Source organism: Hemitrygon akajei, chromosome 10, assembly GCF_048418815.1.
Source record: "Hemitrygon akajei chromosome 10, sHemAka1.3, whole genome shotgun sequence".
Classification (NCBI taxonomy): domain Eukaryota; kingdom Metazoa; phylum Chordata; class Chondrichthyes; order Myliobatiformes; family Dasyatidae; genus Hemitrygon; species Hemitrygon akajei.
The window spans coordinates 126,436,843-126,461,930 of record NC_133133.1 but is presented as its reverse complement, the minus strand read 5'-3'; the positions used below and the strand labels follow the sequence as shown (position 1 = coordinate 126,461,930).

Sequence of the window (25,088 nt, the reverse complement as noted above, 5' to 3'; positions counted from 1 at the left end):
CAATTGTAATGGTGGGGACTGCAAGCAGACACATTCTAGTATATAAAAGGAGCCAAGTGTACATGGGATTAAGAGGATAAAGGAAGGGATTTGGTGTATGTGTTAGGGTCCAAGCTTGAGAACTGGGTGTTGGTTGATGGCCACAAGGATACAATGTGATGTTTGGTGAGAGTGATGGTTGGCATTGGTTAGTGAGCATGAGGACACATTGGGAATGGTTGGTGAGTGTGAGGACACAATGCAGTTTGGGAGCTTGAGGACACTGTGATTGGGATTAGTTGGTGAGTATGAGACACAGTGCGTTCAGTTGGTGAATGTGAGGATGCAGTGCAATTGATCGTGAGGTTGTGGTGGGTTTGGTTGTTGAGCATGAGATGTGGTACACATGGTAGGCATGAAGACACGGTGGGATTGGCTGGTGAGAGTAAAGGCAGGGTGAGATTGGCTGGTGAAAGTAAAGGCAGGGTGGGATTGACTGGTGAGAGTAAAGGCAGGGTGAGATTGGCTGGTGAGCATGAAGGCACGGTGGGATTGGTTGGTGAGCGTGAAGGCACGGTGGGATTGGTTGGTGAGCGTGAAGACGCGGTGGGATTGGTTGGTGAGCATGAAGGCGCAGTGGGATTGGTTGGTGAGCGTGAAGGCGCAGTGGGATTGGTTGGTGAGTGTGAAGTTGCAGTGGGATTGGTTGATGAGTGAAAGTGTGGTGAGATTGGTTGGTGAGAGTGAAGGCACAGTGGGATTGTTTAGTGAGCGTGAAGGTGCGGTAAAATTGGTTGGTGAGTGTGAAGGCACAGTGGGATTGATTGATAGGCATGAGTTTGAAGCCGTAGTATGGTTTGTTATTTCTTGTGCAATTACACTACATTGTGAAAATGGTTTATCATTGTTACTGTGCTCTGTTCTCAATCTGCTCCTTTCTAAGTTGTTTTATTTTTCTCCCTCCTTGAGACTCTCTATGTTCCCCATGCTCTGGCATTCAGGAGATCATACACGTTCAAGGTAGAGTGCTGTCTGCTGACATCGAATGGCTGTATTGCAGTCATTCTGAGAACCAAATGGGTTCCTCCTGTAGTGGGGAGAGGAGAGCTTGAATGAATGTGCTGGGGTCGCAGATGGGTGGGTAGCAGTAGTGTTAACTGGAGAAAAGTGGATTCATTTGTTTTGGGGTAGAATAAGTCAATCTGGTCAGTGTGGAGGTGGGAGAGTTATTTCAGAAAGGAGATGTACACTTCAAGGGCTGGAGGTATCAACAGTTTAATTTTTCATCCTTCCCAGGCCCCTCGGTTGTGAAGTTCAAGTTTTCCACCATTCTCCTGCCCATACCTCCATCTCCCAATCCATCAAGGTGCTTGCAAAGCAACAATTCATTGCCTGTGAGTTAATCCCTTTCTGTAGGTATTGCATTACAGTTCTGTCATTGGATCAGCAGCTGCACCTCCATTTATTTCCCACTTCCTCACTCATGAAGCTGACTCTGAAATACAGATCTGTTTTTTAATCCCATTCCTGGACCACAGAGGTATTCACTTACTGTTTATCATCAATATTTAATTATCTTTTCATTTCATTTACAGTAATATAGCTCAGTTTCTATGCAATGCAATCAGCATGAATTAAGGACTGCTTTGTTACTAATACATGAATTCAATAAAGTTCACTGGTGGCCTTAACTGGGTAATCTGGCTGAGAACATTGTCTCAGCTGATCTGAGCTGGAAAGTCATCAGCGAACCGTGCTAGTTCTTCACGCTCATCATCTTTACTCCCTTGCCTCATTTGCCTCTGGAACAAGTTGTTGCTAGTTTCTTTAGTCTTTGCCTTGCTCATGCCAGCATTCCCTCATCTTCTCACAGATGTTTCCTACTGGTTTCCCCCACCTGTGTGCTGAATTACAGAATGGGTACAGCACAGAGGGGTACCATTCAGGCCAACAAGTCCATACTGACTCAATGTTAAGAGCAGACCAGTTAGTCCCAGTCCACTGCCCTTTCCCAACAAATTCTCTCCTCTCCAATACTTCCAACTGTCTCTTGAACATTACAATTAAGTTTGCTCAGAACTCCACACAGTACTCCAAATTTGGCCTCACCTACATCTTATACAACTTCAATGTAACATTCCAACTCCTACAGTTAATATTTTGATTTCTGAAAGCCAATGTGCCAAAAGCTCTCTTTCCTGTTCTATCTACCTGTGATGCTACTTTCAAGGAATTATGGCTCTATTTTCCGAGATCACTCTGTTCTACACACTCCTCGGTGCCCTGCCATTCACTGTGTATGCCTTATCCTGGTTTGTCCTTGCAAAGTGGAACATCTCACACTTGTCTGCATTAAATTCCGGGTAACCTCCTTGAAAAACTATAAGATTGGTTAGACATAGAACAGTACAGCACATTACAGGCCCTTCGGCCCACAATGTTGTGCTGACCCTCAAACCCTGCCTCACATATAACCTTAAATTCCTCCATATACCTGTCTAGTAGTCTCTTAAACTTCACTAGTGTGCCTGCCTCCACCACTGACTCAGGCAGTGCATTCCACACACCAACCACTGAGTGAAAAACCTTCCTCTAATATCCCCCTTGAACTTCCCTCCCTTTACCTTAAAGCCATGTCCTCTTGTACTGAGCAGTGGTGCCCTGGGGAAGAGGCGCTGGCTGTCCACTCTGTCTATTCCTCTTAATATCCTGTACACCTCTATCATGTCTCCTGTCATCCTCCTCCTCTCCAAAGAGTAAAGCCCTAGCTCCCTTGAGCTACCATGCAAAAAGCCAAGTTCATTACCCTAATCTGGCCCTGCCTATCCAAATATTTATACACCTGGACCCTTAGAGTACTTATCAATAACTTACTCGCTACTGATGTCAGACTCACTGGCCTATAATTTCCTGATTAATTCATATAGCCTTTCTTGAACAATAGAACAACATGAGCTATCTTCCAGTCCCCCAGCACCTCACCAGTGGCAAGAGAAGTTTTAAATACTTCTGCCAGGGCCCCTGCAAATTCTGAACTAGCCTCCTACAAGGTCTGAGGGAACACGTGGTCAGGCCTTGGTGACTTATCCATCCTCATGTGCCTCAAGACAGCAAACATCTTTGCCTCAATTCTATACACTCTGGGTCCATCTCCAGAATAAATACAGATGCAAAAAAATCCATTTAAGATCTCCCTGCATTTCTTTTGGCTCCATGCATCGATGACCATGCTGAACTTCAAGTGGACCGGTTTTGTCCCATGCTATCCTTTTGCTCATAATATATATGTAGAAGGCCCTTGGAACTCTCTTTCAGCTTGTCTGCCGGAGCAAACTCTTGCCTTCTTTTAACCCTCTTGATTTCCCAGTTAAGTGTTCTCCTGCATTTCTGATACCCCTCAAGCATCTCATTAGTTCCTTGTTGTCCATACCTGCTGTGCACCTCTTTCTTCTTCTCAACTGCTACAGTTGTGGTGAATGATGTTTGTAGAAATGTCCTCAAGTTTACATTCCCTCTTCTCATACTCTCAACAAAATGTAACTCTTCACTTTTCCTAGTATAGTATTTCATCTGCCACTTGTCTGTCTATGCCACCAGCAGCCTATCTGAGTCTCTTTCCAAACCTTTACAGAACCATAGAACATTACAGCACAGAAACAGGCCCTTTGGCCCTTCTTGGCTGTGCCGAACCATTTTTCTGCCTAGTCCCACTGACCTGCACCTGGACAATATCCCTCCGTACACCTCTCATCCATGTACCTGTCCAGGTTTTTCTTAAATGTTAAAAGTGAGCCTGCATTTACCACTTCATCTGGCAGCTCATTCCACACTCCCACCACTCTCTGTGTGAAGAAGCCCCCCACCCCCCAATGTTCCCTTTAAACTTTTCCCCCTTAACCCATGGCCTCTTTTTTTTTCTCCCCTAGCCTCAGTGGGAAAAAGCCTGCTTGCATTCACTCTTCACTATACCCATCATAATTTTATATACCTCTATCAAATCTCCCCTCATTCTTCTACGCTCCAGGGAATAAAGTCCTAACCTCTTCAACCTTTCTCTGTAACTCAGTTTCTCAAGTCCCAGCAACATCCTTGTAAACCTTCTCTACACTCTTTCAACCTTATTAATGTCCTTCCTGTAACCTTTCACAGTTCATTCTCTCTCCCAAGTTTAGTGTGATTGGAAAATCTGAAATTGTTCCCTCTGCCACCGATATACAATATATAAATAAATGCAGCAGTTCTAACAAAGACTGCTGGAAAACTTCATTCTACATTTACCTCCGGTCTGTAAAAACAACCTTTCACTATTATATTACTCTGTTTGTCAATTATCTATCCAGTCCTTTCATCCTGAACACCAGCCTATTAAGTGCCACTTAACAAATGTCTCTTGGAGGTCCATACCACATCAGCCACACTTCCCTCATCAACTATCTGTTACTTCCAACCATGCTTATGTTAATTTGATGTGATTTCCCTTTGCTGGCTTTCTCTTATCAATCCACACGTCCAAATTACTTGATAAATTCGACTCTGATTATCGTTCTTTGAACTTTTCCCACTACAACATTAACTGATTTGTAGTTACTGTATTTATCCCTAGATCCTTCTTTGAACAAGGAGTGCAACATCCACTCCTCAGGCAGCACCTCTGAATCTGTGAATGTTAGGGAAATTACAGCTAGGGTTTGTTATGTTACACCAAAAGGCTTGCGGAGTCGGCTCAGTAAGGCAGAAAGCCACGGACTTCAATTACCTGCTTAGAAGCATAGACCCCATATACTAGAACAGGATAACAAGCCTTGAAATACTTACCTAGGTGTACCATGGTTTCTGCATTCCTCCATTACTTCCCTAAGCAGCCTAGGTTGCATTCCATCTGAACCAGGTGATTTATCCCCCCTTTCAGTCCTGATGCATGATCTTGACCTGAAGCATCGACAATTCCTCACCCCACTGTTAAGGGGAAGCAGGTTCATGGGTTTGGTAAGTGAGACAGAAACACTGATTGCGAGTAAGCACATCAACCATTTATTTATAGACAGTAAAACACTTGACCAAACATCAAGGTCAGACAAGTACTCCCCTCAGCAACCCTAAGTTTAAAAAAAATACAACACTAAACATTCAGTAATACTTCAAAATTGACAGGTAGTTCATTAAGTCTCCCCAAGTTACACAACTACAACATAAACATTCAACAGAAACTTAGCTAAGTGTGGGCTCTCCTATATCTGCAGCATACTTTCCTATTGGTTCTTCAGCACTCTGTGAAGAGGAGCCCCTGGAAACAAAGGCAAATCCAGCAAGTGTCTTGCACGTGCTATTCTTATACCTGTGAGGCACCCGGTACTGTACACATAAAGCAACCAATGGGAAAGAGCTGATGAACAGCACAGCAGAGGGGCTTTTGATCAGGAAGCACACTAGCCCTTCACGTTACACTCACCCCTTCCCCCAACAGATGCTGCTCAACCTGCTGAGTTCCTCCTGCCGATTATTTGCTGCTCTAGATTTCAGAATCAACAATTTCAATGAGTCTTTCCATTATCTGCTTGTTACCATTTGTTAGTAGCCCATTCAGTCTTTGCATAACTTCAGGAACCTATTTTTCCTGTGGTAAACTCTGTAAATTCTTAGTACCATAGCCACACCTTCTACATCCATGACTAAACGTACTTTTGATCACATGCCACCTCCCCCTTATGACTTCCTGTCTCAAGCCTATGGAATATTTCTCCATTCCCTTTAAATATACTGCCAGCCAGTCATTATCTTTGTTTTCCATTTGCCTCCATTTCCTTTTTTGTTTTCCTTGAGGTTTTTGGAACCGGCCTGTTTCCCACTATTAACAATTGCTATCTGCTGTGCTTCCTCTTGGCTCTTGCTCATTCTTGGAGCTTATGTTCGGTAAATGAAGTCATTTGACAGTGGCCTGGGAATTAATGGGGTACTGGAAACTATAGAGAACAAATTTCTTCCCATTCATCCACATAGTACCATTGTTAATGGGGACTTATAGGCTAAGTAGGTACAAGCCAACAATTTTCCCATTGTACCAACTTTATATATAGAACTGTATAGCTCAGGAACAGGCCCTTCAGCCCACAATGTCTGTTCCAACCATACCAAATTAAACTGCCTGTACACAATACCAATCCCTCCATTCCCTGCATGTTCATGTGCCTAAGTACCTCTTAAATACCACCATTGTATCTGCTTCCACCACCACCACCTTTGGCAGCCTGTTCCAAGCATCCTTCCCCACTCTATGGGCAAAAGAAAACAAAATCAGCTCTGACATCTCTTATCAACTTCTCCCTCTCACCATACACTCTCCTGATCATCCATGGCAGGGGTGAAGGGTGAACTGGCATTTAAATATCCACATGATAGTTCTCCTTCTGTGTGGATAAGGTGTATGAGATTAAAAGAGCTTTTGGTGTGTTACTGCTGTTGGCACAAGACATTAAGGAAGTAATGACTAAAATATGACAGAGATCTTTCTGCCTCGTTTCCTAACCAGAGTGTAGAGAAACAACTGATGAATTAACCCAAGCATGACTGGTAACACTGTGTTGAATTAGAGCTCCCTGTACCCTGATTTGGTATTCTCCAGGTATTGTGAGGTCGATTCGATCGGTGCACCCGGTGATGTTCTGTGTCTGTGGGCTCTGCAAGTAGATCCAGGTCTTTTTTGTCTGTGTCACCATGGATCCAGTAGTTTGCTTTGTCTGTGTGTCTTCAAATGAATCCAGTGTACCTGTGTTTTCTGTATTCTAGCCTGTAACAGATCTAGTGGTATGATTTAACAGTGGCTCTAGATCCCAGTGGCAGGTTTTGTCACTGTGATCCTCTGAAACTGTATCCATTAGTAATGCTGAACACACTTGATTGCTCCTGGTATTAGTTCCTTGACTCACTGGGAAGGATACTCATGTTAAGCAAAAGTGAGGACTCAGCTCTCTTCTTTCAGAAACCCTACACCGAGGAGGAACTCAACTCCAAGCTGACTCGGAGGGTCCAAAAGGCAGCCCGGAGACAGGCCAAGCAGGAAGAGTTGAAGAGGCTACACAGAGCGCAGGTTTGTAACTGATGGGTGGTCACCTCCAATTAGTATGACCAAAGTAGAAGAAATGTTTTTGCATCAAGCAAAGCCAATAACCTTACATAAATAGACAGAGGCAGAATCCATTCTTTCATGCTATGCTAGTGTGCCTTGTGAAAGGTTCCATTACAGACCAGCTAACACCCTCCTCTATCTTGTTTCTCTGTTATCCATTGTCATCCACACAAAACACCTCAAGTGCCTGAAGGACAAACTTCATGTACCACCTTCTCCATGGATATGGGGTTCTGAGGAGGGGGACGCGGTGAGAACTCAAACACTAACTAGTTCAGTGGCACACCGGCCTGCAGGAGAATTGATACACAGTCCCAAGGTGGTAGAGGAATGAATGGTACATTGCCTTGAAGTGGCATTTAAGATGGTACAATGCCTTGAGATGGTAGCAGCTTCTACTGTTCACTGGTTAAATGGGCAGTGAACTGTGATTGGTTACTATCTGTGTACTATTTATTCATTTGTTATTTATTTAGATATACAGTGTGGAATAGGCCTTTCTGGCCCTTTGAGCCACACCGCCCAGCAACCTCAACAACCCCTATTTAACCCTAACCTAATCAGGGACAATTCACAACGATCAATTAACCTACCAGGTACGTCTTTGGACTGTAGGAGGAAACACATTCCATGGGAAGGGCGTACAGACACTCCTTACAGAGGGTGCCAGGATTGAACTCATAACTCCGAGTCCCAAGCTGTAATAGCCTCGCACTAAACACTGTGCTACCGTGGTGCTCTTATAAGCTAATACATTATAAAATATGCAACCTGAGAGGGGAAGGGGCTCTGTGCTGCATAGCCCTAAGGGAGCAGGAGTAGGCCACCATTGCATATGATCACAACTAACCTATCCTATCTCCAGCTCGTCAGTACCAGATCCCCATAATCCTCAATTCCTGGACCTTTCAAAAACATTTATCTATCTCCACTTTAAACATATCTAGTGATCTGGCCTCCACCACCGTCGGAGGCGGAGAATCCCACATATTTGCTGTTTTTTTTTTGGAGGTCTGCAATCAGCATGAGAAGTCATTCATTGGTGATGCAGCACAAGGTTTAAAAAGAACTTGGGTGCTTTCAGCTCTTTTCCAGCAAACTGCAATCAGCGCGAGGCGAATAAAATGAAAGGAGGTTGTAAGCGGAGCGGCTGTTGTGCAAGTGGGCAGTATTAGAATGGCAAACGAGAAAATCTGCAGATCTGGGCATCTGAGCACCACTCACAAATTGCTGGAGGAACTCAGCAAGCCAGGCAGCATCTACGGAAAAGAGTACAGTTGACGTTTTGGGCCAGAATGTCGACGGTACTCTTTTCCATAGATGCTGCCTGGCCTGCTGAGTTCCTCCAGCATTTTGTGAGTGTTAGAATGGTCCAGTTTAAATGAGAGCAGACTTGGGCAAGTTCAGACTGAGGTTCTAAGTAGGTTTCTACTAAGTTTTTTTTTCTGTTAGTACAAAGCTAATGTGCTGAGAATGGGTCCGGAGGGAGTGGTATGTTCATTGTGTGAGATGTGTGAACACTGGGAGACCTCCAGTCTTCCTGATAACTACATCTGCACAAAGTGCGTTGAGCTGCAGCTCCACAGAGACCATGTTAAGGAACTGGAGCTGCAGCTGGATAACCTTTGGCTCATACAAGAAAATGAGGAAGCAATAGATAGGAACCACAGGGAGGTAGTCACCCCTAAGTTGCAGGAGGCAGGTACCTGGGCGATTATCAGAGAGGAAAAGAGAATAGGTAGCCAGTGCAGAGTACCCCTGTGGCCGTTCCCCTCAATGATAAGCATACCGCTTTGGATATTGTAGGGGGAAACAACCTACCGGGGAAGCTGCAGTGACCGGGTCTCTGGCACTGAGTTTGCTTCTGTGGCTCAGAACGGAAGGGAGGAGAAGAGGAGTGCAGTAGTGATAGGGGATTCCATTATTAGAGGAGCATACAGTAATTCTGTGGATGTCAAAGAGAGACCCGGATGGTATGTTGCCTCCCAGGTGGCAGGGTCAGGGATGTTTTGCATACAGCCCATGGTGTTCTAAAGGGGGAGGGTAAACACCCAGAAGTCAGGTGCATGTTGGTACCAACGATATTGATAGGAAAAGGGAGGGGTTCCTAAAAAGGGAATATAAGGAGTTGGGCAGAAAGCTGAAAAGATGGACCTCCAGGGTACTAATCTCCGATCTGCTGCCTGCACCACATGCCAATGAGGGTAAGAAAAGGATGATTTAACAGATGAATGCATGGCTGAGGAATCGGTGTAGGGGACAAAGTTTCGGATTTCTGGATCATTCCAGTCTCTTCTGGGAAAGATATGACCTACAAAAAGGATGGGTTGCACCTGAACCCAAGGGGGCCAATATCCTTGCAGGTAGGTTTGCTAGAGCAGTTGGGGAGGATTTCAACTAATTTGGCAGGTGATTGGAACCGGAGTGATAAGGCTGAGAATGGAGCAGTTGGTATACAATTAGATGCAGTTTGTAGTTAGACTGTGAGGATGGGGCAAAATTGCAGTTAGTGTGATGAATTAGAGTGTAATAGGGGGCCAAAATCAAAAAGGGTGATGAATACAGGACTGAAGCTGTTATATTTTAATGCAAGTAGTATGTGGAATAAGGTAGATGATCTTGTAGCACAATTAGAGATTGATAAGTATGATGTTGTGGGCGTCTCTTGAGTCATAGCTGAAAGAAAATCGTAATTGTGAGTTTAACACATTGCACATTGTATCAAAAGGGCAGGGAGGTAAGCAGACGGGATGTGGTGACTCTTGCTAAAAAATTAAATCAAATCCTTAGAAAGATGTGACAGGATCAGAAGTTGTAGAATCATTGTGGGTAGAGTTAAAAAAACTGCAAGGGTAAAAAGACACTGATAGGATTTATATACATGCCTCTGAACAGCGTCCAGGATGTGGGCTACAAATTACTTTGACAGATAGAAACGGTATGTAGAAAGAGCAATGTTGCAATAATCGTGGGGGCTTTCGATATGTAGGTAGATTGGGAAAATCACCTAGATCCCAAGAGAAAGAATTTGAAAAATACCTATGAAATGGTTTTTTAAGAGTAGATTGTGATTGAGCCCACTAGGGAAACAGCAATTCTAGAATAGGTGTTACATAATGACCCAGATTATTTAAGGAGCTTAGGGCAGTGATCATAATATGATAGAATTCACCCTGCAATTTGTGAAGGAGAAGCTGATATTGGATGTATCAGTCTTGCAAAGGAGTAAAGGGAATTATAAAGGCATGAAAGAAGAGTTGGCCAAAGTTAACTGGAAGGGGACACTATCAGGGATGATGGCAGAACAGCAGTGGCTGGTGTTTCTGGGGGAAATTCAGAAGGCGCAGGAAAGATACATCCTAAAGATGAAGAAGTATTCTAAAGGGAGGATAAGGCAACCGTGGCTGACAAGGGAAGTCAAAGATAACATAAAAGCTAAAGAGAGGGAATATAATATAGCAAAAATTAGTGGAAGGTAGAGGATTGTAAGACTTTTTAAAACTAACAGAAAGCAACTAAAAAGCCATAAGGAGAGAAAAGAAATATGAAGGTAAGCTTGCCAGTAATATAAAGTTTTTTCAGATATATAAAGAATAAAAGAGGAGTGGACCACTAAAAATGACGCAGGAGAGGTAGTAATGGGGATAAATTTAATAAGTACTCTTCACTGTGGAAGACAATAGCAGAATGTGAGTGTCAGGGGAGAGAAGTGAGTGTTGTTGCTATTGCTAAGGAGGAGGTGCTTGGGAAGCTGAAAGGTCTGAATATAGACAAGTCACCTGGATCAGATGGACTACAGCTTAGGGTTCTGAAAGAGGTAGCTGAAGAGTTTGTGGAGGCATTAGTAAGAATTGCTAGGTTGTGGAATGGTTCCTGAGTACTGGAAAATTGCAAATGTCACTCCACTTTTTAAGAAGGGAAGGGAGGCAGAAGAAAGGAAATTATAGACTAGTTAGTCTGACTTCAAGTCAGGTTGAGCGTCGAGCTAGCAACTCGGCCTCATAAAAACAAGAATAGCTTACTACGGAAACACCGTCAAAAAGACGGTACCCCGATAACTCCACTGCCGAGTTAAGGACTATTCTTCTTCTAGTCTGACTTCAGTGGTTGAGAAGATGTCGGAATCTATTATTAAGGATGAGGTTTCGGAGTACTTGGAGGCACATAATAAAGTCAGCATGGTTTTCTAAAAGGGAAATCTTGCCTGACAAATGTGTTGAAATACTTTGAGGAAATAACAGATAGGATAAACAAAGGAGAGTCAGTGGATGTTGTTTATTTAGATTTTTCAGAAGGCCTTTGACAAGGGTCAAAGGTTCAAGATTCATGGCTCAATGGAAGAAGCCAGAGAGTGGTAGAGGAGGATTGCTACTCTGAGTGGAGGCCTGTGACTAGTGGTGTGCCTCAGGGATCAGTGTTGGGTCCATTGTTATTTGTCATCTATATCAATGATCTGGATGATAATGTGGCAAATTTGATCAGTAAATTTGCTGATGATACAAAGATTGGAGGTGTAATGGACAGTGAGGAAGGTTTTCAAAGTTGCAGAGGGATTTGGACCAGTTGGAGGAATGGGCTGAAAATGACAGATGGAGTTTAATGTGGACAAGTGTGAGGAATTGCACTTCGGAAGGTCAAACCAAGATAGACCATACAAGGTAAATGGTAGGACACTGAGGAGTGCAGTAGAACAGAGGGATCTGGGAGTACAGATACATAATTCCCTAAAAGTAGCGTCACAAGTAGATAGGGTTGTAAAGAGAGCTTTTGGTACATTGGCCTTTATAAATCAAAGTATTGAGTATAAGAGTTGGAATGTAATGGTGAGGTTGTATAAGACATTGGTGAGACCGAATTTGGAGTATTGTGTGCAGTTTTGGTCACCTAATTACAGGAAGGATATTAATACAGTTGAAAGGGTGCAGAGAAGGTTTACAAGGATGTTGCCGGGACTTGAGAAACTGAGTTACAGAGAAAGGTTGAATAGGTTAGGACTTTATTCCCTGGAGCGTAGAAAAATAAGGGGTGATTTGATAGAGGTGTATAAAATTATGATGGGTATAGATAGAGTGAATGCAAGCAGGCTTTTTCCACTGAGGCCAGGGGAGAAAAAAAAGAGGTCATGGGTTAAGGGTGAAGGGGGAAAAGTTTAAAGGGAACACTGGGGGGGCTTCTTCACGCAGAGAGTGGTGGGAGTGTGGAATGAGCTGCCAGATGAAGTGGTGAATGTGGGCTCACTTTTGACATTTAAGAAAAACTTGGACAGGTACATGGATGAGAGGGGTTTGGAGGGATATGGCCCAGGTGCAGGTCAGCGGGACTAGGCAGAAAAATGGTTCGGCACAGCCAAGAAGGGCCAGAAGGCCTGTTTCTGTGCTGTAATGTTCTATGGTTCTAAGGTGCTGCACATGAGGCTGCTTAACAAGATAAGAGACCATGGTGTTACAGGAAAGGTACTGGCATGGATAGAAGATTGGCTGACTGGCAGGAGGCAAAGAATTGGAATAAAGGGAGCTATTCTGTGTAGCTGCCGGTGACTAGAGGTGTTCCACTGGAATCACTGTTGAGACTGCTTCTTTTCACATTATATGTCAATGATTTAGATGAAGGCTTTGTGGCCAAGTTTGCGGACGATATGAAGATAGGTGGAGGGGCAGGTACTGTTGAGGAAGCAGAGTTTCTACAGAAGGACTTGGAGGGAATGGGCTAGGAAGTGGCAGATGGAATATAGTGAAGGAAGTGCATGGTCATGCACTTTGGCAGAAGGATTCGATTATTTTCTAAATGGGAAGAAGATTCAAAAATCAGAGGTACAAAGGGACTTGGGAGACCTCGAGCAGCATTCTTGAAAAGGTCAACTTGCAGGTTGAGTCGGTGGTAAGGAAGGCAAATGCAATGTTAGCATTCATTTCAAAAGGACTAGAATACAAAAAGCAAGGATGTAATGCTGAGTTTTATACAGCACGGGTGAGACCACATGGAGTATTATGAGCAATTTCTATCCTCTTATTTAAGGAAAGATATCCTGGCATTGGGCAGGGTCCAGATGAGGTTCACAAGAATTCTCCCAGGAATGAAAGGGTTAACATATGAGGAGTGTTTGGCCCTGAGCCTGTACTCAATGGAGTTCAGAAGAATGAGGGAGAATCTTGAAAGCTATTGAATATTGAAACTAAATAGAGTGGATGTGGACAGCATGTTTCCTATAGTGAGGGAGTCTAGTATCAGAGGTCATAGGCTCAGAATTGAAGGACACCCATTTAGAACAGAGATGAAGAAACATTTCCTTAGCCAGAGGGTGGTGAATCTGTGGAATTCAATGCTATAGACAGCTGTGCAGGCCAAATCATTGGGTGTATATAAGGCAGAGGTTGAAAGGTTCTTGATTAATCAGGGCATCAAAGATTATGGGGAGAAAGTAGGAAAATGAGGTTGAGAGGGATAATAAATTAGCAATGATGGAATGGCAGAGCACTCAATGGGCCAAATGACCTAATCTGCTCCTCCGTCTTATGGTCTCTTACGCACCTCAATTTCAAAAAGCCAGCTTTTGTATTGTGATGATGTCACCTTAATCATGGGCCTCCTGCTGGTGAAATCATTTATTTTATCAAACTTCCCTTTGGCTCTTATAAGTTTGAATAAAGTCACGGCTGATTCTTCTAAACTTCAAGAAATACAGACTCAAGCTGTCTAGCCCGTCCTGAAATAACAACCCTCTCATCCTAGGAACTAGACTGGCAAATTTCCTTTGGACTGCTAACCTTTTTGTTGTTAAGCAGTCCAGAACAATACACGTTATTTCAGGTGGCCTAACCAATTGTAACAGTGCTTCCCTATTCTTATAGGCCAGTTTTCCTGCTAACATTCTGTGCTTGATGCATTAGCACTCTGATCTCCCTGAACTTCTCTCCCTTGCACTCTCCCTTTGTTTAGATGATCTGCCTTTTAATTCCTCTTACTGAAGTGCAGGATCTCATGTTTCTCCACTTATCAGATCTTTTCCCCAATCACTCAGTCTTTTTTTATCATGTTGCAGAATCACAATGTCCTCACCAAATCATTGAGCTTCCACTTTGGTCTGTATCATCTGCAAACTAGGAAACCTTATATTTCATTCATTCCTTCCCCCAAATCAAAGTAAACAAATAAGGGGCAAGAACTGATCTTCAGGGATCTTCACTGGTTACATCCTTCCAGCCTGATTTCTCTATGTGACAGTCAGATTTCAATCCATGTTAACACACTTCCTTCAATCTTTGGACGTTTATTTATTTCTTTGTTTGTTGACGTACAGTGTGGAATAGGCTCTACCAGCCCTTCCAGCCCTGCTGCCCAGCAGTCTTCCGCTTTAATCCTTGCCTAATCACATGACCAGTTAACCTACTAACCGATACACCTTTGGACTGTGGGAGGAAACCCACGTGGTCACAGGGAGAAGTACACTGCGATGTCCAGATAATAATTGTTGAGGTGCACTGCCTGTGAGGAGCAGATATTTCCGTATTGCACTGTTTTAGCTCCTGCAGAGCTAATGTGTTCCACGAGTTAACTGTGCCATCGTACAGCTATGGTGGATATATAGCACGCGGACCGGCAGTTCGATGGGACTTTGCACCGAGGGATAATCAGTTCTAATGACCAGTGTTCAGCTGGATAATGAGGTTCTAATGGCCGCTGGCAGGGAGTGTCTCTACAGTTCACTCCCAGAGGGGATGATGGTTCAGTGCCAGAATGGGTAATGAACCCCAGTGTTCACTGCTGGAGGTGGGCAAGAGGTCCTGAGGCCCCAAGTCATATGGGAGTGACCACTGCTCAAACAGGATGGCGGATTCTATTGTTCAATGCCAGAGGAGGTAACAGGGTCATGGGTTCACTGTCCGAGGGTCACTGCCAAACTGCATAATGAGCTCTTCTGTTTGGTTTTACAGGCAACAACCACTTCTGTGTTTCATTGCCAGAGTGCATGATAGGTTTTAATGTTCACTGGCAGAGGACATTACACATTTCATTTTTCACTGTCAGAGGGGGTAATGGATTCTGTAGCACTGCCGATGGGGTTCATAGATTATAAGCCTCACTGCCAGAGGGGCAATGGGTTCTACAGCACATTACCAGCTGGGTGATGGATTCCAAGGCTCAGTGCTGTTGTGGTGGAGGTGGTAACTGATTGGCTGTGGTTCTGCCTTCAGGCACCACTGGCTGTTGCGCCCAGCTTTCTGTTCCCATGGGGAATGAGGAATCAGTGCATTTCCAGTGAAAGAGCTAAATAAACTCCTTTATTCTGACAGATCATTCAACGACAGCTGGAGCAGGTGGAGGAAAAGCAGAGGCAGCTGGAGGAGAGGGGAGTGGCTGTGGAGAAGGCTCTCCGTGGAGAAGCAGGTATCTCCACCCTGTTTTTATCACCTTCCGTACGGCTGGAGTACAGCACCATCCATAGTAGTTTCTCTTTAGGCCCAGTAATGCTGGCATCTGAGGACAGGATGTTGAGGTTGGCCTCTTCCCACCAGTCATCGACTAAATAGCTACATACAGGATGTCCAGTCCTATTGCTTCATCTCTCCCCAGCCAGGGTTAGCTCCTTGCTCCCTAGGCTCACTTGTTCCTTCCATTGTCAATAACGAACTGTGGGCAAGGTAAACTGGAAGCCCCTTCCCCCCTCTCCTTGCTGAGTTCCTCTTATGAATCCGCTTTCCTCAGCACTTCTTCCTGCACTCTGACTTCGATGTTCCGAGATCACTCTGGGATTAATCACAATCTTTCCGAGTTCACTGTGGGATTAACCACAATCTTTCCGAGATCACTCTGGGATTAACCACAATCTTTCCGAGATCACTCTGGGATTAACCACGATCTTTCCGAGATCACTCTGGGATTAACCACAATCTTTCCGAGATCACTCTGGGATTAACCATGATCTTTCCGAGATCACTCTGGGATTAACCATGATCTTTCCGAGATCACTCTAATTAACAATGATCTTTCCTATATCACTGGTTAACCACCATCTTTCCCAGATCACTTACAATGGAATTAACCATAGTCCTTTCCAGAACCGGTCTCTCTGGAACTAATCACAGTTTTTTCCAAATCATTACTCTGGGATTAATCTCAAAATGCCTGAAAATAATTCTACTCCATCTGATTTAATAATCCCATTAAACTCACTCACTACATTCTGAATCAAATACAGACATTTCTAGCTTCACTTGTTCACTCAGTGGAATCAGATATAAACCCTTGCACCAGCAATTTATTTTTGGGTGAGCATCAACTGCTGATCAGGATGACCTCTACACTCCTCCAATCACTTGCAGGTCTGCCCAGGGTCATTTGCTCTTTCTAGGGGAGTGTGAAAGGTCATCCAGTGTCCTGCCAGAGACCTTTGTACTTCCTCCAGGGGTCAGTCACAGTGCTTCTGAGGTCATCCTCACTGACTGTGGGCTGACCGGCAGTTAATGGTTTCCTTGCCCCAGCTCCCTTAGACTGAACAACACACCTGGCAAGGGTGAGCTATTCCACTCTACACTCCTCTCCTCACACACCATTCTATCACTAGAATTTCATTGCTGGATCTAATACCTAGAACTCCTCAACAATGTGGTGGGAACACATTCACCCAACATTGGTTCCACTGCCCTCTCAGAGTAAGTAATGATGGGGACTGAATGCTATTCTCACCATCTACTTTCATCTCCCAAAGGATTAATACAAACTCTGACCCTCAGTGCTCACCAGCCAGGAGCATGTATCCAGCAGGAGTTCTAGCCTCTCTGTCCCTTCACCAGGGATCCTGTCAACATGTGGTTGTGGAGTCCTACATCAGCAGCTTGGAGTCCGTCACCAGGTCCTGTGCCGTTAATAACCTTGATCCCAGCACAATGGCTTCCTGAGCAGCTGGTGTCCGATAAGCCTCAACCTGAGCTGTATCTCACCTACACATGGAGGGGGGACAGCAACATTTAACTTCCGTGTTTTAGTTTTGTTGTTCGTTATTTAAAAAAAATTTTAATTAGTGCCGTTTTGCTCATCATTATTTACTGAGCATACTTCCTGTAGGACAACCCGATGAATGGCCCCCTCCCACCGAGTTCTCCTATCACCCTCTACAGCTACTCCACTGGCTCCTTTAACCCCTCCCTCCGCCCTAAAATAAGCTCGGACTCATCAATGGCCCATTAGATTTGCTGGATGTTAAAAGGCATCTCTCCAGCTGTTTTGTCTATCACTGCTATCTCCTGTCCTGTCCTGAGCCAGCACTCTCTGAAATTACCTCAGCAGTGAGCATTGGGTCTCTGATAATCAAAAGGTTTCTGGTTGGGCCTGTCCTACTTTGTCAGATTCGATTACTGTCTCCATTGCTGCACAGTTTCTGTCTAATGAAGCTGCTCAAGAGGTTTGCCATTCCTCACTCTAAAGCCGATGGGTGAACGGGTATTCGACAGCCCGGGGGTTTACCCCAGTGAAATTACTGCTCAAAGTAAGCCTGCAAGTGAAATCTAGGCTGGACGGTGGCACCCCACACCGGATGGTGCTGCGTTGCTCCCGCTGAAAGTCTGGGTTCTGGCTCACCCCTCGAGCAGCTCCTGTGTGCGTGTGTAGGGGTGTGTGTATGCATGTTTTGTACTGCGTGTTGCCTGGCATTGTACAGTAACTCTTTCTAATCTTATTATAGACTATTGGGGAGAGTCTAGTTACAGTGAAATCCTCGACTTGCATCTGGGTGGTACGTATGGCTGTCGCTCTGTTTCCCCACTCTTGCTAACCTTCACCTTCCTCTCTAACGGCTTTCTCTTCACTTGCATCTTTGACTGCACCCTCTTTTAAGCTGGGTGAGGTTAGAGTATCTGCCTCCTTGCCCTTGCACAGGCTCATGTATATCGGTGAGCGTTCTCGGACAGACAGAGGGGGAATTGGTCAATGATTTAAAAATATGATTAAAAACCAATGATTAAAAATTATTCAACATGTAATCAAGCAGCAAATGGTAGGAAGAGCTTTGGTTTGAATCCAGTTCCATGCCGATAAATAGTAGTTGTGCATATGTTCCTTTCTTTGGGGGGTGGGGCTGGACTGGGGAGGAATGAAGGAGAATGTGGGTGGCAGAGGAAAAGAGAGGAGTGGGGAGTGAAGTCACGTCATGAAGGGCAAGCAGGGACAAATGGGAGAGGGGGAAGTAACAGAATGTTAACTGGCAAGATAGATGTGAAGCCTAACAGCAATGAGGAAGTAATAAGTATATGGGGCAGAGCCCAGTCCCAGAGACAGCTGCCCCCACAACAGTTCCACTTCTGCAGAGCACGAAGCAGGGGGCTGAGTTGGGTAGGGGGATTTTATTGCAGCGATGGAAACTAACAAACGGTAATGTGGCTGGAGTGCACATCCTCTGTCATGTGCGAGCTTCAGGATGTTTCCCTCCCCTGGACATCCACCGTTCCGTGGACCGATGGGGGAGAGTGTCCCCCCTGGGTGTCTAACCTGGCTACCAAACTGTGGCTCAGAGATATAGGGAGGGAGAAGGGTCAAAGGAGCCACTGTGCTTGGAAGTTCTCTTCTAGGGGGAACAGATGGGCACTGCTGCAGTCGAAGGTGAGCTTTCATGTGATACCAGGTTGAAGTATTTCATTGAGTGGCTGAAGAAGCCTCGGGAAGGATAGCTAAACAAGCAGAAATTCTGGTCCATTTTAGTACGATTGTCATGAGTAATGAAAGGGACAATGCCCTGAAGACTCTTTTTAAAGAGATAGGAAAGGGCTTACGAAACAGGACCTGAAAGGTGGCAAATTTCATAAGTTCCAGATTCCTAAACACAAGTGATTCTGCAGATGCTGGAAATCCAGAGTAACAGAAACAAAATGTTGGAGGAGCTCCACATGTCAAGCAGGAATAAAGAGCTGATGTTTTGGGGTGGGATCCTTCACCAGGACTGGAAAGGAAAGGGAATAAGACAGTGGGGGGCGGGAAGGAGTACAAGCTGACAGGTGGTAAGTGAGACCTGCTGAAGGGGAGGTGGGTGGGTCAGGGAGAAGGATTAAGTGAAAAGGTGGGAGGTGATAGGTGGCAAAGGTGAAGAGCTAAAAAAGGTGGAATTTGTTATCATGGAAGAAGGGAAAAGAGAAGGGGCATCAGAGGGTGATGACCAGCAGTTGAGAAGAGAAGGGGTAAGAGGGGAGCCAGAATGGGAAATGATAAAAGAGAGCAGGGGGAGGGGAGTAATTACAGAAAGTTAGAGAAATCATTTTCAATTGAAGCTCCAGTTCCCTGTGTCGCACTGAATAGGAGGACAGTGCAACTGAATGCGAAGCTGTGGGTTCCTGGAATGTTAGGGCCAATATTGGGGAGAATAGGGCCTTACAGTCCAGACAGTTTATGCCTTAACCAGGCCTGGAAGGTTAAAGTAACTTTGCAGAATGCTAGGAAACTAAGGGAAAAAAATCCAGGAAGGGAAAAGACAGAGTGTAAATGGAAGAAACAGTGAGAGAGCTTGGAAAGCAGTGAAGGCAGGGGTGTGAAAAACAAAATAAAAAGACAAAATCTCAGCAATATTTAGCAGGTCAGCAGCACCTGTGCAGAGAGAAAGTTAATGCTTTAGGCCAAAACTCCTAAGTTCGAGGATCACTAATCTGAGATAATCACCTCATTTATTACAGATCCTACCTGACCTTCCGTTTCTGAGATTTTGTATTTTTAGTTCATATTTCTGGCATCTGCTGGTTTTTGTTTCAGTTTCTGAGACTGATTAAGAGGAATCTGGTTGTGCTGAACACATTAGGACCTCAATCCAGCAGCATAGAGCTCTGTACAATGGGGGAATCAGACTGTGCTCTGTGCTGAGAGGCTCCTCTCAATGCCCATGTACACACAGCTGCATGGTCTTGGGCATGTGTACAGGCACAGATACCCCTGCCCACTGCCTCCTCCTTGCTTACCTTCCCCTTGACCTTTCGTTCCCCAAATCCCCATCCCTGAATCTCTGCCTGTTGAATGTCCTCCTGTCCGTGGCTGCTCCCACTCTCCTGTAGAACAGCTTTCCATGCTATCTGGATAGGCCAGATCTCTGTTCCCACCATCCAGACCCTGTTCCCCACTCTGCTCCTGACCCCACTCCCACTGCTAGTGTTGTGTAGTCATGTAGTGCCTTTCACCAAGAGCTGGCAGCAGAGGTGAGAGGCAAGGGATACAATGGGCAGGGCTTAAAGAACGCAACAGTGGGTTGCTTGTTTTGGAGGGCCGAACCAGAGAGGAGTGGCTTTCATCACAAAAGGTGAGCTGGTCTAACATCTCGGTGATTCATGACCATGCAATTCATTCTAACAAAGAATCAGTGCACTGGTCATGTCAGTACAGGCGTCCCTAACCCAGGAGGCTGCAGATGTAGCCAACGCGAACTTTCATTCTGAGCTTGCAGACAATGCTTTGTGTCCCACGGTGTAACGAACTGATCCCAATGGCGACTACAGAGGGAAGAGTTGTGTCTCGCCAGATGGGAGGTATGACCGGTCTTGACGTGACTGGCACTATTTAGTCAGAGGCACATGCACAAGACCCCATTGTTATATACCCCGACCCCACTGCGCTACACCAGCCCCCGTCCAACACCGGCACCTTATGATCATAAGCCATTCAGCCCGTCGAGTCTGTTCCACCATTCAATCATGGCTGCACACACAAACTGATGGAGGAGCTCAGCAAATCGGGTAATATCTATGGAAATGAATAAACAGTCGACGTTTCCAGCCGACACCCTTCTTCAGGATCGGAAAGGAAGGGGAAAGACACCAGAATAAAAGGTTGGGGTAGGGGGAGGAGACTAGGTGATCGGTGAGTGAGAAAGGTACAGGGTTGGAGAAGAAGGAATTTTAATAGGAGAGCACAGTGAACCATGGGAGAAAAGAAAGAAAGAAAAGGTGTCTTGATAGGCAGATAAAGAGAAGAGGTAAGAGGCCAGGGTGGGGAACAGAAGAAGTGGTAAAGGAGAAGAAAAAAAATTAAATGAAGGGGAAATCATTGCTTATGCCATCAGGTTGGAGATTATGTAGATGGAATATGAGATGTTGCTCCTCCACCCTGAGAGTGGCCTCTTTGTGGCAAAAGAGGAGGCCATGGATCAACATGTCGGAAAGGGAATGGGGATAGGAATTAAAATAGTTGGCCACCAGGAGATTCGCTTTTGGCAGATGGAGCAGAGGTCCCCTAATCTATGTCAGGTCTCACCAATATAGAGAAGGCTACATTGGGAGCACTAGATACAATAGCAACTCCCCCAATTTACACTGTCTCACCAATATACAGAGGCCACATAGGGAGCACTGGGTGCAATAGATGACCCCAACACATTCGCAGGTGAAGTGTTGTCTCACCTGGAAGAATATGTTTGGGGCCCTGAATCTCCATAGAGGGAGGAGGCATGGCAGGAGCCCAAGGCTACCTCTTGAGTTCAGAGAAAGTGGGAGGAGCCAATGGAGAAATTGTTGAGGGTGAGGACCAGTTCTGCCAGACAAAGGAGGGTAGTGTTGAAGGAGAACTGGTTGAGTAAGGCCTTCTTGATGGGGGTTAGAAGTGTCTGTATCTAAGGACTGGATATCCATGGTGAAAATGAGCCGGTCAGGGCCATAGAATAGAAAGCTAGTGAGGAGATTGAGAGCATGTTGCAGATATAGGTAGGAGTGGGCTAGACCAAGGGGGAAAGAATAGAGTCAAGGTATGTAGGCATGAGTTCAGTAGGGCAGGAGCAGGCAGAAACAATAAGCCTACAAAGATAATTAGGTTTGTGGATCTTGGGTAGGAGGTAGAAACGAACAGTGTGGGTTAAGGAAGCTATAAGTTCGGTGGCAGTGGATTGGAGTTCTCTAGAGTTGATGAGATTAGTGATAGTGCCGGAGACAATTTTCTGATGATCCAGATTGGGGCCCTTTACAAGGGATGTGTAAGAGGAAATTTCTGAGAGTTGGAGCCTGGCCTCAGCAAGCTAGAGGTCAGTCCACCACACTACAGCAGCACTATCTTTGTCTACAGGTTTGATGATAAGGTTGGAATTGGTGCAGAGAGTGTGGAGGGAGTGAGGTTCAAGGAGGAGAGGGAAGTACTGAAGTCAAGCCGGTTGATATCTTGTCAGCAATTAGAGATGTAAAGATCCAGAGCAGGCAGAGACCAGAGTGGGATGTCCAAGAAGAGGAGGGTTGGAAACAGGAGAAGGGTCATTAGTGTGGGGAGGGGAACTCTGCCAAAGGTGACAGAGGAGCTCAGTGTCATGATGGGTGTGGAACTCACTGAGGTGCGGGCGAAGGGAGACAAAGGTGAAGCCCTTACTGAGGACAGAACTGCCTCAGAGAGAGGGTAAGGTCGGAGGGAATAGTGAAGACATAGCAGGGATTAGAGCTGGGATCAGAGAGTTGGTAAGAGAGGAGGGGGAGGACTGGAGCGTTCAGGGAAAGTAGGGTGGGAAGAAAATGGAAGTTCTGAAGACCCAAGAAGTGACGGAGGAGCCTGAGAGACCAGGGGTTGTTGAGTGGTGGTGGGGGAGTAGAGCGGGGGACCCAGCAACAGCAAGGAGAAGGTCTTGGCCTGCAGTGGTGGCAGCTGAGGTGCAGACTGGAGCTGGAGGCCGGATAATTACTTCCCCCTCACTCTCCACTTACCACAGAGATCGCTGTCTTCATGATTCCCTTGTCTCCCTCCTGGCACATATCTGTACAAGCAACAGAAATGCCACACCTACTGATTCACCTCTATAATTCCCTTCTTTGACAGTAAAGAGTATGACTGCATCAATTATGGGGGCCTATGGAGCACCCACCTTAGACCATCTCTTTCCTACTTCATGAAGGGCTAAAAAGTATGATTTTAAGCAGTGAGCCAGCAGCATTACCAAGCAAGGGTCAGTGGTAGCCGAATGCTCCATCTTTCTCACAATAATGGTGCACTTCCACAGGAATGGAACTAATTTACGGATGAATAGGAAACTACATAGGCCACTTCCGCTCCAGAATCCTTATGCCACCCCATTTCCATCTCAGAGCTGCAGTATGCAGACAATGTTAGTATTTCAGTGTGTTCAGAGACTGATTTTGAAGATTATAACCTTTAACGCAACACAGATCTCATGATTTATCGGGCAGTAAGGATTCCTGACCTGAAATGCTTATGAGAAATGGACTACTTACAGCAGGTAACCCCAAGGTTTGGAGAGATTCCGACACTGACTCCGCAAAACCCATGAAATCCTCTGGCAGGATGACCAGCCCAGTGTCAGTGCCCTCTCTCAGACCAGCATCTCCAGCTTGATTACAGTCCCTCAGACCCAGTGGGCAGGTCACAGCATTAGCATGTCAGACACCAGACTCCCAGAACAGAACCTTGTTCCTGCTCTGTCACATGAAGAGATTTATTTGATTTTTACGATGTCCTAAACGCCTCCTTGAAAAAAAGTGAAACATCCCACTAAGTCCTGGAAATCCCATGACCACTCAAAAGTAGTAAAGGGGACTAGAGATATTCACTGAGAAAGCAAACACAATTCTTCCAAGACCATAGCTCCGTGAAGGTGGCTGCACAATTGGACAGGATAGTAGAGAAGGTGCATGGTACACTTGCCTTTATTAGTCAAGGCGCCCGAGTTCAACATTCAGCTAGCTACAGTATGTTTCAGCTTTACAGAACTATGGTTAGACGGCATCTGGAATACTGCCCTCATTTCAGCTCGCCCCATTATAGGGAGGATGTGGAGTCTTCGGAAAGGTTTACCAGGTTGCTGCTTAGATCAGAGTGCATGTGATATACAGAGAGGCTGGACAAACTTGGGTTCTTTTCTGCAGAGCAGCAGAGACAGAGGGGGAACCTGAAAGAAGTTTGTAAGATTAGGAGGGGCAAAGATAGATTAGACAGCCGCTATCTTTTTCCCAGAGTTGTAATGTCAAAAATTGGAGGATATGCTTTTAATGCGAGAGGGGGTAAAAGTTCAAAGGAGATGTGCGGGTAATTTTTTTTGACACAGAAGGTGATGGGTACTGGGAATACACTGCTATGGTAGTGGAGGCAAGTAGCATAAAGGTATTTTGGAGGGTCTAGGATAGGCACATGTACTATACGTGCAGAGAACAGGGTCAAAGTTAAAATATAATGACTGGTGCAGGCAGAACGGACTAGTTAAGAAGGCTTTTAATTACCATTGCTTTGTAAGTGACAGTAGCCCCACCTCTCAAACTGCCCAGTCACCTGCACTGTCAGGTACCTCCTACCCATGGTGATGGTATCTGGGACCCTTATGATTTCTGGGAGATGGTATCTCCTCTTGCACCTTAGAATGCACTGGGGTATAGAAGGTCAGAATTCCAAAAGATGCACTAAGGAGATAACTTTTATAATTAGTATGGAGCAAGCCAAGCTGATGGGGTGGGAGGTTGCTATGCTGGATTTACGTCAAAGGAAAGAACAGTGAGCTTAATTTAGTTAGACTTGGCATAGTTATGGAAAAGGGCAGAGAGAAATATGTAAAGCTAAATTGAGAGTGACAGTGCATTGTTAATGGTTTTTCAAAGGTAAGTCAGTCACAGAAGCCACTTAACTAAACGATTCAAGGAGTTCAAGGCTTTAGCATTTGTGAATTGGGCAAATCAACAGAGCCTGATGAAATACAGCCCAGACTATTTAAAGAACTATGGGAGAAACTGCAGAGATTCTAAACACAATTTTTTTGACTTTTCCTGACTACCAAGGATGGGAAGACTGGTAAAGTTGTACCATTGTTTTTAAAAAAAAAAGAAGACAGAAAGGATAACACAGTTAATTCTTGGGTGTATTTTTAGAATCAATTCTAAGTGGCATTTGCAGAACCAGAGGTTAATTGGGAACAGTCAGTGTGGACTTGCTAAGTAAAAGTTGAGTCTGATTAGCCTGACTGTTACATCAAAAAATTCACCATGTGATTTATGTAGTCTACATAGATTTTGGCAAGGGTTTAAGCACTAGTCATAAAATATAAACG

General features: G+C 45.0%; 1 protein-coding gene across 1 annotated transcript in view; it reads left to right on the top strand.

Annotated features, from left to right (window-relative positions):
- LOC140734658 (protein-methionine sulfoxide oxidase mical3a-like) overlaps positions 1 to 25,088 on the top strand; it is a 285,450-nt gene that overhangs the window by 239,829 nt on the left and 20,533 nt on the right. Inside the window, exons 35-37 of the mRNA XM_073058913.1 lie at positions 6,956 to 7,063; positions 15,394 to 15,487; positions 17,781 to 17,831. Coding sequence (XP_072915014.1) covers positions 6,956 to 7,063; positions 15,394 to 15,487; positions 17,781 to 17,831 — 253 coding nt within the window. The remainder of the gene's footprint in view (positions 1 to 6,955; positions 7,064 to 15,393; positions 15,488 to 17,780; positions 17,832 to 25,088) is intronic.